Below are 16,157 nucleotides of genomic sequence, written 5' to 3' on the forward strand. Positions count from 1 at the left end.
TAATGTATCACCATCCCACTTCTTAAACCTCAAACCAAACACTCCGTTAGCTTCCCAAAACCTATTGTCAGGGGCGGAGACAGGGGCTGCCAGGGGCCAAGCCCCTATGCATCATGCATGCATGTACGGGGTAAGGCCAACTCGAGTAGCACCTGTATCCAGTGCTACAGTACTCCGCAAAGTACTGTAGCACGGGAAATTGCACTCCAGCAGTATCTCATCTAGTGCTACAGTGCTAAACAGCGACGCTACAGTGTTGCGGAGAGGGTGGGTCTGTACTTTTTGCGGCCATTGTAGCATACTGTACCAGTACTGTAGCATTACTGGTCACAGGGACTGACAACGGGCCTGGAGGCAGAAAAACGCGTCGTCGGTACTGTACCAACACTGTAGGGGTACTGTAGCAACACTGTTCACAGAGACTGACAGCGGGCGCAGAGAGAGAAAAAGAGGAGTAGAAGATAGGAAATGGAGTAGCTGCTGGAGATGAAAAAAATAAGGGATGCTGTAATAGTGATAGAGGATGCTGTAATAGTATTTTTGAGGATGAAAATTTAAGATAGCTGCTAGAGATGACCTAACACGAGTTAAATAGGTTGAAGAAGCAATGGAAAGTTGATTGCGAGGATGCTTGGCGACGGATAGGTGGAGAAGCATAACTTAAAAAATAAATGTATTTGTTCGGTTGCGAATCTGTTACAAGATCAATTCGGACTACATGTGTTGATCTAGTTTCCATCAAAGTGACAAGGGATTGTTTAAACCGATTCTAGTGCTGACCTAGATGTACGATTGGTAACAACTGAAGCAATCTCGGCAATGTCGATGAGTCCTCCATCGCTTGCATCTTAATAAGGAATTATGGTGTGATTCAATTTGTGTTTGAATAAGAAAAAAAATATTTTGAACTGACTATGGAACATAAATCCATAGCAAAGACCTATATTTTGTTCTTCTAAACGAAAAATAAATAAGCTAATATTAAGAGAAAATTATATATTTTTACAAGGATAAATTTAATAGTTTTTGAAACCGATTCAAATTTATCTTTGCTGGTCCCCCTATCGTGCAATTCTAGCTCGACCCTAACTATTGTCATACTGCTGTTCGACGTGTGAGCTAGCAAATTCCATTGAGTTTGTGACTGCAAACAAATTAACTATCTTAGTGCAAGTAAATTAAATATTTTATAAAAATGCCATCTACAAGAATATATGCCAGACTGGCCAATGATCTATTGCCAAAAAAAATTATCCATGGAACCACAACAGAAGCAGAAGCTAACATTCTACGATCATTCCAGGACTCAACAGTTAGAAATCCAGTAAGAAAAATAACTTTCAACTCTTCCTGGTGGAAAAAGAATTATTTCAGTGCAACCTATTTGCTGCCTAAAATAATTTTCCATTTTCACTGATGCCCCTTTCCGTTACTATCAAATTGGACGAATAAATTAGATTTTAGTGCACTGATATGAAAAAAATACGGATAATCAGCGAGTTAGCGATATGTTGAACTCTCATCCTTCGTCCTAATGCCATAGCTTGTTGCAGAATCCAATTCTTGGCTTCTTGCAGTTAACGATTTCCCCGAACGAATCAACAAGTTGCTCAGCAAGGCTGCTTGGCTCTTCGAATAGTGTTTTGACGAATGTGGACACAGCCCTACGCTCCTGGCCTGCTGACCTTAGACTATACCAAGTCAAGAACTTCTTCCTGAAATCATTCTCAATGTGCCCATTGCACTCCAACTGCCTTATTACCTTTACACAATGCTCATAATCCTCATCCAACTGCCTCGTTGTTCCGGAAAGCTGTTTTTCACAGCAAATAGCAGAAGCACCATTCTGCTCACATCTATCAACGTGAGTGCTCTTTATCTTGCCTACTGGCCAAGATTCAACAGCAGGCGGTTCTGCACTCTGGCAACCTGCGCAGGTTTCAGAGCCACCACTGTAATTTGATCTTACAAGTCCCATCTTTGAATCATAATCCTTCTCCGTGGTGTAGTCCATGGGCATGGGTACCTCAATGTTTAGGTCCGGAACAGAAGATGTGTTGAAACGAAGTTTGCGACAGGCACCTGATAACTGGTCTTGTTCACTGTTCTCTAGCTGCTCTGCGTCTGTGGTACTTCTGCTACATGAACCTTCATGTAAATCTTCACAAAACCCTTCAAAACAGCCTTCTTCATCCCAAGCTTCCTGAAAGGTCTTCCAAATGTTTCGGATATTGAATCCAGTTGACTTAAACGACTGGCTCCTGTCTCTTCTTTGTGTCTGTACACCTCCTCCCACTGCATTCTGTGTGGCCCGCTTGACAAATACCTCCTTGGTCCCAGTACGACATCTAGATTCAGAATGGCCAAGGATCCCAGCATTTGTGAATGATATAACTCTGAAAGAATATTCTGTGCATGGGGAAAGGTTAAAAACTAGTATTTTTCTTTCATCTTTGGGCAGAACTACAGGATCTTCCACGCTTGGCTGCTCTATGCTCTTCCAGTACCATAGCTTATAACCTTTAATAGTGTCAGATGACGAGGTTTCTTTTAAAATGACAACAATCGAAGAAGATGTTATGTCTACAAATCTAAATCTACAGGCAGCAGGTAATGAATCTGCAATGAAAGAAGTGCAGCATAAGTCTCTTTTGCAGAATTACACCAAAATTATGATATCAATATTTTATGTAAGGAGGGTCATTACCTTGAAGATGCAGGTCGGGAGAACTCAACCACTCGTCAGCTCTTTGAATTGCTATAGAGCATAGTTTCTGCACAGCAATACCAGCAGACGACCTGCTTACGATACCATGTGCCATCTTTGCTGACATTCCATCAAGTGGGCCAACCTCACTTTCCAATTTTGCTTTTGCATCTTTGATAATTTCATGCAATTCTTTAAAACGGCTAGTTCCCTCCAGTAGCCTATAGCTCAAATAAATGCGGTGGCAAAGAATATCTACTCGGCGAGCATCTTTTCCGATTACTAATTGCCTTTTCCAATAACTGCTACAAAGTTTAACACATGTTAATTACACAAGTCTACCAAGGATCACAAGAAACAGCAGGTGTTCCAATAATGCCCCAAGTAAATACTGTATCTATATGCAAGTTGATACCAGGGATTAACAGGGGACACTTAATTTCAACGAAACAAAACTGTTAATTACACAGTACCCGCTTTGGGTCAATCAAACTACTTCATGCTCTAAATTGAATTGTTTTTTTAATACAATTTCAGCCTTTCAGGTTTATTGATCTAGGATGAATAGTGTAGAGCTTTTACCAACAAGAGACCATTGCTTCTAGAAAATGTGATGCCATATACATTGGAGGACTAGCCCAGAAGGACCAGTATGTCCAAAGCAAAGATGAATTGAGCGTCCAAGTAACCTGGTTGACTTGAATGTTGCATGTTCACTAAAAAATAATGATACATAAGATCTAATTGAAGACATTATTTATCTACTAGCAATGAGATATCTGTCAAAGAAAATGAAAAATAACCACGGTTCTAAAATGGTATCTGACTATGTACATTAATTTCATTACTGATAGAAAGGAAGAGTCAATCACTTTCTGTGAGACAGCATCACAGATCTACATTGTGTGATGTGTCATATAATGGAAAGAATCGAGGAACTGCATTTGTGTGACATGTCATAGAATTTAATAATATAACAAGAATGATACATATATTTATTCTAAAGTAAGTCCATTATGGTTCTAGGTTCCACAAAAGAATGTCATAATAGAACTGGGAGAAGAAACAAAGCAAAATAACAACGGAAATAATGAGACTCGGAGAGTTAATTAGAAGCTGTACTTACCCTAGTATTCCAGAAACCTTTCCACATGCAGCACAAGAATAACTCCCATCTAGATGTATAATTTGCTCTAGATCAAAGCATCCTACCCTCTTGTGTTGGAGAACACACTCAATATGGCAAGAAGATCCACAACAATTTCTGCCATCATTTTCAGATGCACAAACCAACCATAGACTAGGATCCTTATTGTCATCAAACTTGTGGCAAATAAAACATGAGCACCTCTTGCAGAAGGAATCTTCTGATGGTATAACAGCTTTACAGGCCAAATTTTTGCAGACCCAAGTGCTAATGCATTTCACATCATTGATAGGATACTCTACCTTGATCACTTCCTTCGTACTATTGTTCCCATTTGTTATGGTTAAGTTGGGTGCAGATTGTTTCTGCAATTCAATGTTCTTGCTTGCTTTAACAGGAGTTGTTTTGGGCATGTCTTCACTTCAGTGAAGCAAGCAGGATCTCTGTCTTCCCTTTATCGACTAGCATGAGCAATTTTCTACTAAGTAAGAACTCCCAAACCCTCTTCGGACAGCTGCTTGTCAAATGATTGTCCTCTTTATTACTGGGTCATCGTGAATCCATATATAGTACTTTCAGTCAGCAAAACGGCATCCTGGATTTTTTAATTCAACGGTACATGGAACATAATTAATGAAGGAGGAACAAAACCAATCGAACAAAAACAAATCCAAGAAAATGAAGTTGGGAAGTATCAATAACGCACGAGTATGAACACATATGGCAAGGAAAGTAGTAACGGACAATCTATCCTTAATTAATTCGGAAGCCATTGTTTCACCCAAGATGGAAATCAGAACACACGAGGTCAGCTGCTCAGTGCTGATTTATCTATTACGCTATCTGTATTAACAGACAAAAGAAAAAGGTAACATACAATAGTGCAACAACAAAAAGCATCCGATTTCATGTATTGTGCCTAAAAGCAGTGGCGTACGCAAGACAAAAAAATAAGAGCATGCTCAAGGACAAGGGTAACAGAGACGACACATATAACCCCTAAAAGATATGTCGGTGCTAGTGGAGTACCCCAGGGTCGGGCCAGCAGTAGCCGGTGCTCAAGGTATCCCCTTTGATATCCATACTAGTCTCAAACAACCAGTCGAGCTCCCAATGGCATGTAAAAGCTACCCTTCCACAGTGCTCTCTCTCATTCTTGTACCTAAATCTATCTATAACAACACTACAACAACACAAAGCAACATCTAAGCTCCCTTTCCAGTAATCCGTAGGATCAAACGAGGAATCAATCGCGCTCCCAATCGCATCATCCAGAAGCTCCCTCACACGCAATATCCACTATGGACAGCGTTTCCCTCTCCCCGCGACTACAGCCCAGCACACAACAGCAGCCAAACCTCGCGAGACGCTGCAGCCAAACCTCGCGAGACGCTACAGCCAACGAGCAGCAGAGCAATAGCACGGGGCGCGAGCTTAACACCTTCTACGCCGTCCGGTCCCTCCTCCTCAAGCCCCAGCTCCCTCCGATGGCGGCGGCTAGGGTTTGGGCCCCGGGCCAGGCGCGCGGGGGGTGGGGGGGGGGGCTGAGGAACGAGCCGCGAGATCCCCAACGCGCGACGCGGCTGGACGACGAGCAGGAGGAGCGCGGCGAGGACGAGGGGAGAAGGAGTTTCTGGTAGCGGGCGGCGGCGGCGGCCTCTGTCCGGCTACGCGACCCGAGCTCGCCCGCTCTCCCCGACGAGGAGGAGCGCGAGTCAAGTCAAGTGCGGGCGGCGGGCGAGGCGAAGCAAACGGGGGGCAGGGGGAGGGTAATGCGACTCGTGCGTGGGGCGAAACGGTGCCAGGGCCAAGCCCGTTGCCGTCACGGGCCCGGGGAGATCGGAGGCGTCGGTCGCTAGTCGGACGGCCCCGATGCGTGGGGTGCGGTCTACGGTTGTGCGCGTGGTTTGACGATTTGGTTGTTTGGGAGGGCGTTACTACTGGCCGCAACAACCTTAGACTAAGTCCGGCATAGATTTATGTTGCGAATGGATTTTTTTTTTCTTTCAGCGTTTCAACGGTTTTGTTACGAAGAGATTCTCAAAATTATTTCATCTCGGACAAAATTCTCTCTTTTTTCTTCATGATTTTTCTCGAATGGAAGCTGTTGAAGATGAGAGAAAATAAAATGAATAAGACCGAAAAATAGAATCGAGAAGGGAACGAAACGAAGAGAATATGGTTGAAAATAATCTTATAGTGCTGCTTTTATCTATTAGCAACCACGCAAGTGTTTTATATACGTTAAAATCAATAATATTATGATAGGCGCAAAAAATAGAAAAAATAATTGAAAAATAAAAAGTTGAAAATGCATCGATATAGATGAAAAAAATAATGGTATATTAATACTTTTTAATGCTGATCATCTATTAGAAGAGAAAAGAGATGTGACAACTTTGATTGTAAACTATTTGATCGTGTGTAAGATGTACATAAAGATAGTTCGAATGTGATGTAGAGTATAGATTTTAATGGCGCAGCATGCAATCCACTAATAAATTAAAGGCATCATTTGAAGTTCACAAGAAATCTTCTATCTTGCCACAATTAAATTATTTCGTGTAAAGTTCCTACAAAATTTACATGAACCAAACAAGCTCGAAACATGCTGCATCGGAGGGTCCAAGGACTCGTAGTCGAGCCTTCATCCAATTATTGTCAGAGGAGCTGTTACTGAATGATTTTAAGCAGTAAACTTATATCCTGAACCGTAAACAAGTCTTGCTTTTCCTTATAAAAATTGCATTCATGTTTCAGAAAGTAAAGTTACTCTTTTTAAGGCAAAGGTACGTATAGAAGTACATATAGCCGAAGTGTCAAACGCAAAGCCTGCAGCTTAACTCGGCCACGCCAAGCCTCCCAGAAAAACAGAAATCCTAACTCAGTCACAGAAGAGATCTGAATAAACATCCATCAAATAGCGAGACAATCAGTCAGTACACACTCTCTAAATCATTAACTTCGGTAAATGATCTTCTGACAACAGTAGGCAACAAGGGCAGAATTAGAGCTGAGGCTTAGCAGGTGAAAATGTCCCAACAAATCCCGAAACCGATAGATTTAAATTCCAGGACGTTCACTTTCACATCTGCCGTTCCCATCTAGCCCTGACCATAAGTAGTCATGCTTGATGGTTTTATCTTGCTTTGCGTCGTCCTAATATAGCTCTTTGGTTTTCTGGAGAGTAAACCTATTTTTGCACCCACAAACCTTACTAGGACAAATTCCAACTTGCATGGACTCAGGGACAAGAGTGCCATTTATGTGTTACCGAGTATTTCTTCTTGGTCCAGATCGGAGGCTCAGGTTGTCCAAAACACGGGTAACATTGAGAAGCCGTGGATCATCAGAAGGAATTTCCCGTTCCTGAATTAGAAAAACAACAGACCACGAAACAGAATTAGAATCACAAACAATAAGACATCAAAATCCCCACATTGGTCAAGTTTATTTTTGAGCCTTTATGCCAACGCACTGTGATGCTAACAAGCAACAACAAACTATTAATTACAATGATTTCAAAGTTTAAACAGTTTCAGACCTGTATATGAAAGTGTACAGCAAAGACTGATATATTACGGCTTCAAAGTTCAAACAGTTTCAGACTCACTCTAATGTTAGAAAGTATTCAAAGATGCCTCCAAGGTGAAGAAAGTGTACTCAATCACAGGATTGAAATACTGAAGCTCACCTTCAGACCCTTGTGGTATGCTTCAACAGCAGGAAGTGATGGAGTGATATTACGGCTTTGCAGGAGATCCCAGACATAATTCGCTATTGTATATCCACCATCCTGAATAAATTTACAAAATCTAAATTAAGTCATTCGATCATTTCGGTGAAGCAATTTGTGTTTATTTCAAAATGCTGACACTAGTATTCAAATAATTAATGAATTAATGTTTTGGTAGTCAAAGGGCAGTAGTTGGTGGCGTTACCCTTTCACCAGCAGCTGCAAGTAGGAGATCAGTTCCCATCCTGGGGTTCAAGAAGAAATTTCTTGAAATCATTTTCTCCTGAAATATTGTTCATGTCAAATTTCAAAATTTCGAAGCCAGTCAAACTATACAACAAAACTGAAACCACGGAAGAAAAAAATTACTATGGTTTCTTGAGCAAGTTGCATTCCTCTTGGAGTATGCCCAATCATAGCTCCCTCAGCAAGTGTCTGCATGTCATTGATGCATAGAGTTCAGACAAGCATATGCAGGAGCACAGGCTGCCAAAAAAGAAAGATTGATAGATTTCCAATTGACAAAAGGGGATTATTTTTATAATAACTCCAAGTAGCTAATCAGCTCCACCACAAAAAAGTTATTTAATACTATTCAGTAAGAAACATTATATTTCTTGCATCCCCAGTTTTGTGCAACTGGCTTCCTTTCATCTGGCAGATATAGTTTTGCTTGTTAATTCATTCTTTTCATTTACTAGGGATAAAAGCAACTTAACAAATTTTCATACTTTTTAACAGTGGACAAGTCTAGCTAATTTTTTGTATTCCTTAACGAACAAATTTGTTGTCACTCTGGTTTAACTCACCACATACAACTCTGCAGGCGGGGATCTTGAGCTTGAGTACTCTTCAAACATCTTAACAGCAGAATCAATATCTCCACATCGTAGATAGCACCTTTTTCAATTGAAGGACATCAAATTAACAAGAATCAGAAGTGAGAAAGCGAGATAAGACAAAAGGACAGACACAGGGAATACAGAACGAGGATATACATGTCAAAAGTAGACACTTAGCTACATCAGCTCATATCTTCCAATATAATGGTTCTTTCATTATCATTTATCCAGAATAATGAGATCTTACTGGGGCATACTTCTAAACCAAGCATGTACATATTAAATAGTCAATAAAGTTCCCAATAACCATGCAAGGCACTTACCAGATCATACTGTTCAGCATGCTTCAGGAAAAGAGTAAACATCGACATTATATATTACCTCATAGCTTGCATCACAATGAAGGCATCATAGGTAGATCCATCTCTATTATCTTTATTGAACATGTCAAGAAGTGCTTCAAGTGTCTGCAGGATTTTGAAGTAAATGAAATTTCAGAAGAAGCTAACCTCACCACCTTTGTCGACTTTGAATATACTAGGAGTATAAAAAATAACAAAGTTATGGTCATGTGAATTGTCAAGTCCAACATGCAGTAACCAAATATTTATTACTGAAAAAGATAATGCAACGGCAAAATAGCACACCTCTTTGCTCTGCAATTCTGCACAAGCATGGATAGCAACATGATAAACTGTAAACTGTTTAAAGACAAATCCTCCTCGTCTATTTACATATTCCGCTGTTGGTAGGTTATATAGCTCTTCCTCTGACACATTCATCATTATATTCTCTGCACTGTCCTTCGATACTCTTTCAATATATTGCCAACCTTTTGACTGCTCGACAAAGTCAAGAATCTGCTCGAAAGAGAAATTAGTTACAAAACATTAAGATTAGGTTAAATACATCCTTACACATGCATAACATACCTTTGCCATAGTCTCCTCGGTGGTTGGTGTCTTGTTCTTGAATGCAGTTATCAGTCCAGCATAACAAAACTTGTTTAATCCAAGACCAGCAGCACTCATATCACTAACTATGGCATAACTATTAAACAAATTATCGTTACAATTATTTTGGCAAGCAAGTAAATGGGTAAATTGGAAGGTGTTGACAGCTGAGGTTAAACTTTTTTTTAAAAAACATTTACCAATCGCAAAACTGCCCACATGTTAAACAGACAACATAGACACTAATGGGCTCCACAATAAGACAGCTGACAATCCTACCCGGCAACCATGCACGCTAGACTCTAAAGACTCCAACTTGGATGTATCAGCATGAAAGTACCAGCAAGTTACATGTATCTTAATAAGCCTTCAAATGTGTGAGATTAGTACTTGCATATCTTATATTCTCAACTGATAGCTAACTATATGATGTTTTACCTTTTTATCCTCAAAGAAATCGTGTAACTCTATGTATATTCAACCTACAGAAATTAGTAGTTTGGATGAACCTTTACCAAACAAAATGCACAAACAACAAGTAATGTCTGTTATGCCTTGGCTTATCTGTTGCTAGTTCGTATTTGGTAATACTCCATGTCATTATGCTAAGAGTGGTCAACCACCATAAGTGGAATGGCAAGTGATGTCATATTTCAATCCCAATTGTTGCATTCTTCTATTGTTTGAGCAAATAAATGTTATAAAGAAGGATGTCTTACACTTGATCAGTACGACCTGTTGCTGCAAGTGCATTCAATAGACAAATGTAGGTTTCTCCTTTCAACTTAACGCCATGTGCCTTCATTTCTTCTAAAAGCTTTGTTACAGGTAGCAAGAAGGGAGCATCAGTGAGCATAATAAATTAATAACAAAAGAAAAACACTCCAAAGCAAGGAACGGTAACATAATGCCAGAAACTCCATCAGTGTCCAGGTACATAAAAAAAACCAACCATGATGGCTGCATCTGAATTCTTGCATTTTCCACAAGTGGAGATCAAGAAGTTGTACAGGTTAACCTGGAAAACAGTAAGACATCAGCCTAATAATTCCACAAAAGGAAAAAGGAAATGCAGTGAGAGATGAAATGAATTCAACAAAGACAGTGGTCCAACATCAGGCTGCAAGCCCATTTGTTTCATCTGATCACGGAAGTAAAACGCGTCTTGTAGCCGGCTGCCTTTCATGGTACCAACTATGAGTGTGTGGAATGTGTCGCGCACGGGCTGCACACCGTCAAGTATCATGTCATCATAAGCATCACGCAGAAGGTAGGGCCTACAAACAATGCAAATGCAAATGTTTAGACTTAAAATGAATACATGTCTTAGTAAATAGAGGTTTCTGACCTGGGAACAGTCATTCTACTCAAAATAGAAATTCAAGATAGGTATAGCCATGAAGGAAAATGACAGTAACATAGGACATAGTAGTTGCTAACGAAAGTTATATGGGCACAATTTTAAGAAAATGGCAGACAGACGAACCAATAGCTTAGGCCACAAACTAAAAGTGAAACAATATCAGGGAAACAATATGGAGAAATACTGGAGGCTGGCCAAACAGGCAAGCACATCTATGTGTAACTCAGATGAGACATGACATCGATGTAATAGAGCAGCTGCACAACTACATCAAGAAATATGAGATATTAGACAAGCAGGTCCTTGTTTTCTGATAACTGGACAATGCAAACGTGTGTACTAAGTGCTAACCCCCGAACTCATATGGTTCAAAAGCCATTTTGGGTAATTGTGGCAATCTAGCTGTCCAGGTTCACTCGCACGGTGCAACGGTGTAGTAGTACACTGGTCTAGAACTGCAGAACACCATGTGCAATTTTCACATGGCATCTAGCCAACAACAGGCAAGGTCGCAGCAGCCCACAATTAGAACAGCAAACACTTGTTCGCATCCACAGTACATCATGGACGCAACAACAGCAACTAAACTAAACTATCTCAACAAAAATGTCGCTGCTCGGCAATGCGTCGAACAGTTGGTGCGCAAGGAACTGAAATACAAACACATACTTGCCTGCGCTGGGCGACGAGGGACCCGATGACGCTGTTGTACTCGGATGCGTTTTCGGCGTAGTTCCGGCGGTTGTACTCCTCCGTCGAAGTCGCCGCGCCACGCCACGCCGTGAACGACGACGCCGCCGCATGGCGCAACCGCCCTGCACCGCCAAACCCAGAGGTCAATCTCACGATCTTGGGCATCCGGCTACGAAGAGATCCCTGAAGGAAAGGGGAGGGGGAGGAGAGAGACCCTGGAGCAGGAGGGAGTTCTTGAGGAGGAGGCCCATTGCGACGGTGGTGAGGGGTGGTGGCGCTGCCGTGGCGTGGAGGCAGACGAAAGAACGGATGGTTTAAGGCTGCGCCTCCCTTCGTGCAGGGACCGTCAGATCCTAGGTTGGAGGCACAGATGGAGATCTGAATTTTACAGTCGACGCTATAGCGTCCAGTAGCGCTGTGGTTGGATTCCATTTGCTATTTGCTGGAAGAGCTCTAGCTTAGAGTTTGTAGAATAAAATAAAATAATTTAGTTATTTATTTTTAGTTTAAAATAAAAATAAGATGGCTAAGCTAAAGATCTTCTATCTATAGAAATGATTAGCTCCAAATAGGTCTTAAAAAAGTGAGGAATTATTTAAAAAATATAAAAATGTTGGTATGATGTTATGAGTTTGAAGTAGGTTCATACTTGTGTCCCCCAGAGGTCGTGTTTTGGTTGCGGGGGCGATGGACAACATCGGTTCAAATTTTTTATCAATTGACATTTGTGGGTAAATATCACCGAAGTTCAACGGTCCTATCGTTTCGGCCACTCGCAAAAGTCAGAGAAGCCACCGGACTGAGCTTCTCGCTTCCAATATAAATATGGCTTTTGCGGTGACCGGCTTACGAGAAGCCGTTTCAAAAAACGGTGTGTTTGTTTCAGCTTCTGGAAGAAGCCAAGAACCTAAACAAGCATGTTTTTAAATAGATGCAAGCATTCCAGTTCTAATTTGCTATAAGGGCATTTTTTTTAAACTACATGTCACGACACGCATATATTAAAAATATTCGAATACATCACAACGAGTCCATACATGACATACACTACACGTCACAACAAAAGTGGCTAATCATGAGTAACCAACCATACTTCTTTAAGATTTGTATGGGTAGCTAATTATTTCTTTTGTCCATTGAAAAGGCTATAAGAGATTTGAATTTACGCTCATCAATAGTAAGAATATTGTAGACTTTCAAAACATCTTTACTGACCAAGTCGGGTATCGGTCTCAAATATTTTATTAGGTGGAGTGGGGACTTGCACATGCTCAACAGCCTTAGTAGAAACCTGAAAGAAATGCTACCAAAGGGAATGGTATGATGTGAGGAGCTCATAAACCTTCCCCCACTAATGTCTTGTGTAATAAACAGAACACACTCAAGCCTTTGTAACAAAAAAAATACTGTAGTTGCAAACACTAAAGTTAAGTCCCAAACCAGACTTAGTTCCTAGTCAATATGCTAATATGCTCTCATCACTTCCAGATAATGAGTTTTACATTGACGGATACATTATTCATGCTTGCATCAGACCCAGTGATTATACAGCAATGGTCACATATGTTTTCTTAATGTACTTGCATCAGAATAATCTACAGAATAGCTACATGTAAATTGGCGACCATATAGCTGGGAAAGGCCAGGTCTGGCACCAAAACGGAAAAGGGAATAGATTCATACATGCCCTGCTACCACGCCATCATACAGTTGTAATTATCAGATACAATAAGATAAAAGCAGACGCAATATACAAAGGTGCTGCTGATCTCAAACATAAAAAAGACACATGAAGAACCAAAAACCAGAGATAACCAATTGCTACGTAGAACCCCTTTTGAATCAGTATATACCTTCAGAAATTAAAACTACTTCTTGAACTATTACCAATGTGTGTGAAGTTGTAATTTTAGTAAGGACACCCCTTTACGTTGGTGTTACAACTTCGTTTGTGTGAGGTCATGTATGCTGAAAAAATAGTTTTAGTATGAAATTGGCAAAAGCAAAGTGACTTAGATTATGTGCACGTGTAATCGATCCTACAGTTTGTGTTGGTATTTGTACAAAGCCTGACGTCAAGTTGAGGTTTATCTGTTCAATCTGAAAGAGGGAAAAAGATCTATCACTTGTAGCACAACATTGTGAAGCAAAGAAATAAAACTTCACCCATGTAACTCGCTTAAGTAACATATGCATGGATATTAGAATGGTAGAGAAGAAAAACGTCTTGCAACATGGAAGTATTGCAGTTCTGTTAGCCAAGCTATGGTGAACGAAGAAGGTTGACAGCCATGCAATATTGGTAGTTGTACTACTCTACATTGTGGATGGAGCACAGGCCGAAACCAAATCGATGAAGCACAAGAGGAAACAATTAATCTGTGGCTGTGGCGGTGGTGGACAATGGGCCAGTGATGACGTGGGATCTGCTCTAAGGGCATCGAGAGTGGGAGGTCGGGGGAGATGGTGTTCGACCACGGGCAGCGACGACCAGAGGAGGGGGTGCACTAGGGGATGAGGCAATAGCGGAGCACGTGTGACAGTCATGGAAGATTCGAGTGGGGAAATCAGGCCGATTCGGAGGATTGAGCCGTGGAATTGGAGAGGGGTCATATCCAATTGTCTGCTAATTTCAGGAATAGAGAAGGAAATTTATTAACAATTTACGCCGACAAGATTGACCAATGAATGAGTCCTCACTCGGTTAAGGTTTGCATTATGTTAAAAGTGGGAATAAACAAAGAAAAGTGGTCATCTCCTCCATACAAGACTCGAACAACTTTAACCTCCTCATTTAACAAAGATGCACTCATGCTTCCACTTTCACATAAGATGTTGATCTCGAAAAGCCTTATTGCAAACCCAAGAGGATTCTATAGAACTAAATCGGTGTGATCTCAACCGGGATGTGAGGTCTCCCCAATAATTCTAGTCTAATTCTAAAGACATGGCATGACAACCCTTCTAAACGGTGCAGAGAATCCATCAGTAATAGCCGATGGGTCATGACGGTGGCCATAGTAGTGCCAAAGAGATACTTTCGACACCTAAAGTAGATCATCAAGGCAGCTTATTGCAACTCTTGTAGGTAATCTCTCAGGCTCTTCTCTCTTAAATATCTTCTATCGATAGTCATACACAATCTAATATTGATAAACTCTTTAATTTTCGGTATTGTGACTAAATACTGAGAATTAAACACAGGACGTAAGACATGAACAAATATCAATACACATACGACGCACCCGTCTTCTACTACTGTATGTGTTGAGTTCAATGTCTCACTCTTTTCTTCTGTTACTTTTTACATCCTTCGAGGATAGGTGTAATTGTATCCCACTCCATCAATGTCACATCGAAACTCCATAGACATGATCGAGATCACACACTTTTTGTATACACATCTCTCCAACTTATTAGTGAACATGTTCTGAGATGCCATCTATTTAAATAGTAAACAAACGATAGTCAAACAAATATATAACTAATTTTAAAGTAAAACAAATCCATAAGAGTAACTATCAATAACTAAAACTAGAAAAATACATAAACAGTATCAACATAAGCATATTATGTAGTAGCATGTAAGCATGTTGTGTAACAATATGAAAATTTAGAATTATAATTCTGACTAGATAGCTTAAAACATACTTCAAGAGAGACCGTTCATAACATACATCAAGAAAGACAAATATTATGAAGCAAAAAATCAAATTGTGTAGTCAAATGTGAGCTAAGTTGCTCATTCTTAGAGATGATGCAGTCAACATGGATTAAAAAAAGACATAAGGATGAGCAACTTGGCTCAAATTTGACTACACAATTTGATTTTTTTTTCATGATATGTATGTATTTCTTGATGTATATTATGAACCATCTCTCTTAAAATATGTTACGAGCTACATAGTCAGAATTATAACTGTAATTTTTCATGCTATCAAATGATTCATAACATGCTTATGCTGATATTATTTACGTATTTCTCTAGTTTAGTTAGTCACTTTTATGGATTTGTTTGACTTCAAAATTAGTTATGGATTTGTTTGACTCTAAAATCAGTTTGTTTATTCGTTTATTATTCAAATAAATGGCGTCTCCAAACACGTTCACTAATGAGATTAAGAGATGGGTATACAAAAAGTGTGTGAGTTCGATCATGTATGTTTGAGACTTGACCTGACAGTAATAGTCAAAGAAAAGTGGGATGCAATTGCACTTATCTCTTAGGGACGTAAAACGGAACAAAAGAAAAGAGTGAGAGACAGTGAACTTAGCATGCATTGTACTAGCTTTGTAGTAGGAGAGGACGAGTGAGCCATATAAGTATTTGTCATGTGCTCATGTCCTGGACTCTGTGTTTAATTCTCAGCATCCAGTCACACTACCACCAGAAATTGAAGGGATGTATTAATCTTGTATTGTATGTAACCATGGAGAGGGAAGAAACTAAGAGCTTCCCTACAAGAGCAAGAATTGTTGCAATAAGCTACATCTTCAGGTATCGAAAGTATCTCTTCAGCATTACCGTGGACAGCGTCACTGCCTATTGACAATTGCTGACAGATTTCCTAAACCACTTAGAAGGGTTGTCATGGTATCCTGACCATGTCTTTGGAATCAGATTCGAGTTATTGGGGGAGACATAGCTCTAGATAATCATTTTCGTAATGAGGCTTTCCGATGTCAACATCACATCAGAAAGTGGAAGCTCAGGTG

At 40.2% G+C, this 16,157-nt stretch overlaps 1 protein-coding gene across 5 annotated transcripts; it reads right to left on the bottom strand.

Annotated features, from left to right (window-relative positions):
* Positions 1–1,203: 1,203 nt before the first annotated feature.
* LOC133928427 (pentatricopeptide repeat-containing protein At4g35850, mitochondrial-like) lies at positions 1,204–11,838 on the bottom strand. Of its 5 annotated transcripts, none has more exons than XM_062374756.1 (14): positions 11,656–11,838; positions 11,422–11,563; positions 10,500–10,662; positions 10,338–10,403; positions 10,105–10,202; positions 9,365–9,482; positions 9,080–9,292; positions 8,814–8,899; positions 8,400–8,490; positions 7,960–8,025; positions 7,796–7,873; positions 7,549–7,650; positions 7,129–7,223; positions 4,265–4,449 (listed from the first exon to the last, which is right to left on the bottom strand). In XM_062374756.1, the coding sequence occupies exons 1-14, from the start codon at positions 11,690–11,692 to the stop codon at positions 4,434–4,436; spliced, it is 1,371 nt and encodes a 456-aa protein (XP_062230740.1). In that variant the 5' UTR covers positions 11,693–11,838; the 3' UTR covers positions 4,265–4,433. The 5 variants fall into 5 exon arrangements, with proteins under 5 accessions (XP_062230737.1, XP_062230739.1, XP_062230738.1 ...); XM_062374757.1 differs by having other exon boundaries at positions 11,418–11,563; positions 11,656–11,837; XM_062374753.1 differs by lacking the exons at positions 7,129–7,223; positions 7,549–7,650; positions 7,796–7,873; ... (8 more) ...; positions 11,422–11,563; positions 11,656–11,838 and adding exons at positions 1,204–2,619; positions 2,708–3,012; positions 5,296–5,616 and having other exon boundaries at positions 3,834–4,449.
* Positions 11,839–16,157: the final 4,319 nt, after the last annotated feature.

The sequence above is a fragment of the Phragmites australis genome, chromosome 9, assembly GCF_958298935.1.
Source record: "Phragmites australis chromosome 9, lpPhrAust1.1, whole genome shotgun sequence".
In the NCBI taxonomy this organism is placed as follows: Eukaryota; Viridiplantae; Streptophyta; class Magnoliopsida; order Poales; family Poaceae; genus Phragmites; species Phragmites australis.

Excerpts from the sequence above, each read along its gene's own strand:
- LOC133928427 (XM_062374753.1), bottom strand. The coding sequence starts at position 4,267 with ATGCCCAAAACAACTCCTGTTAAAGCAAGCAAGAACATTGAATTGCAG. Across the intron at positions 3,013-3,833 it reads AAGGTTTCTGGAATACTAGG|CAGTTATTGGAAAAGGCAAT; the intron begins GTAAGTACAGCT and ends TAAACTTTGTAG. Across the intron at positions 2,620-2,707 it reads TCCCGACCTGCATCTTCAAG|ATTCATTACCTGCTGCCTGT; the intron begins GTAATGACCCTC and ends CTTTCATTGCAG.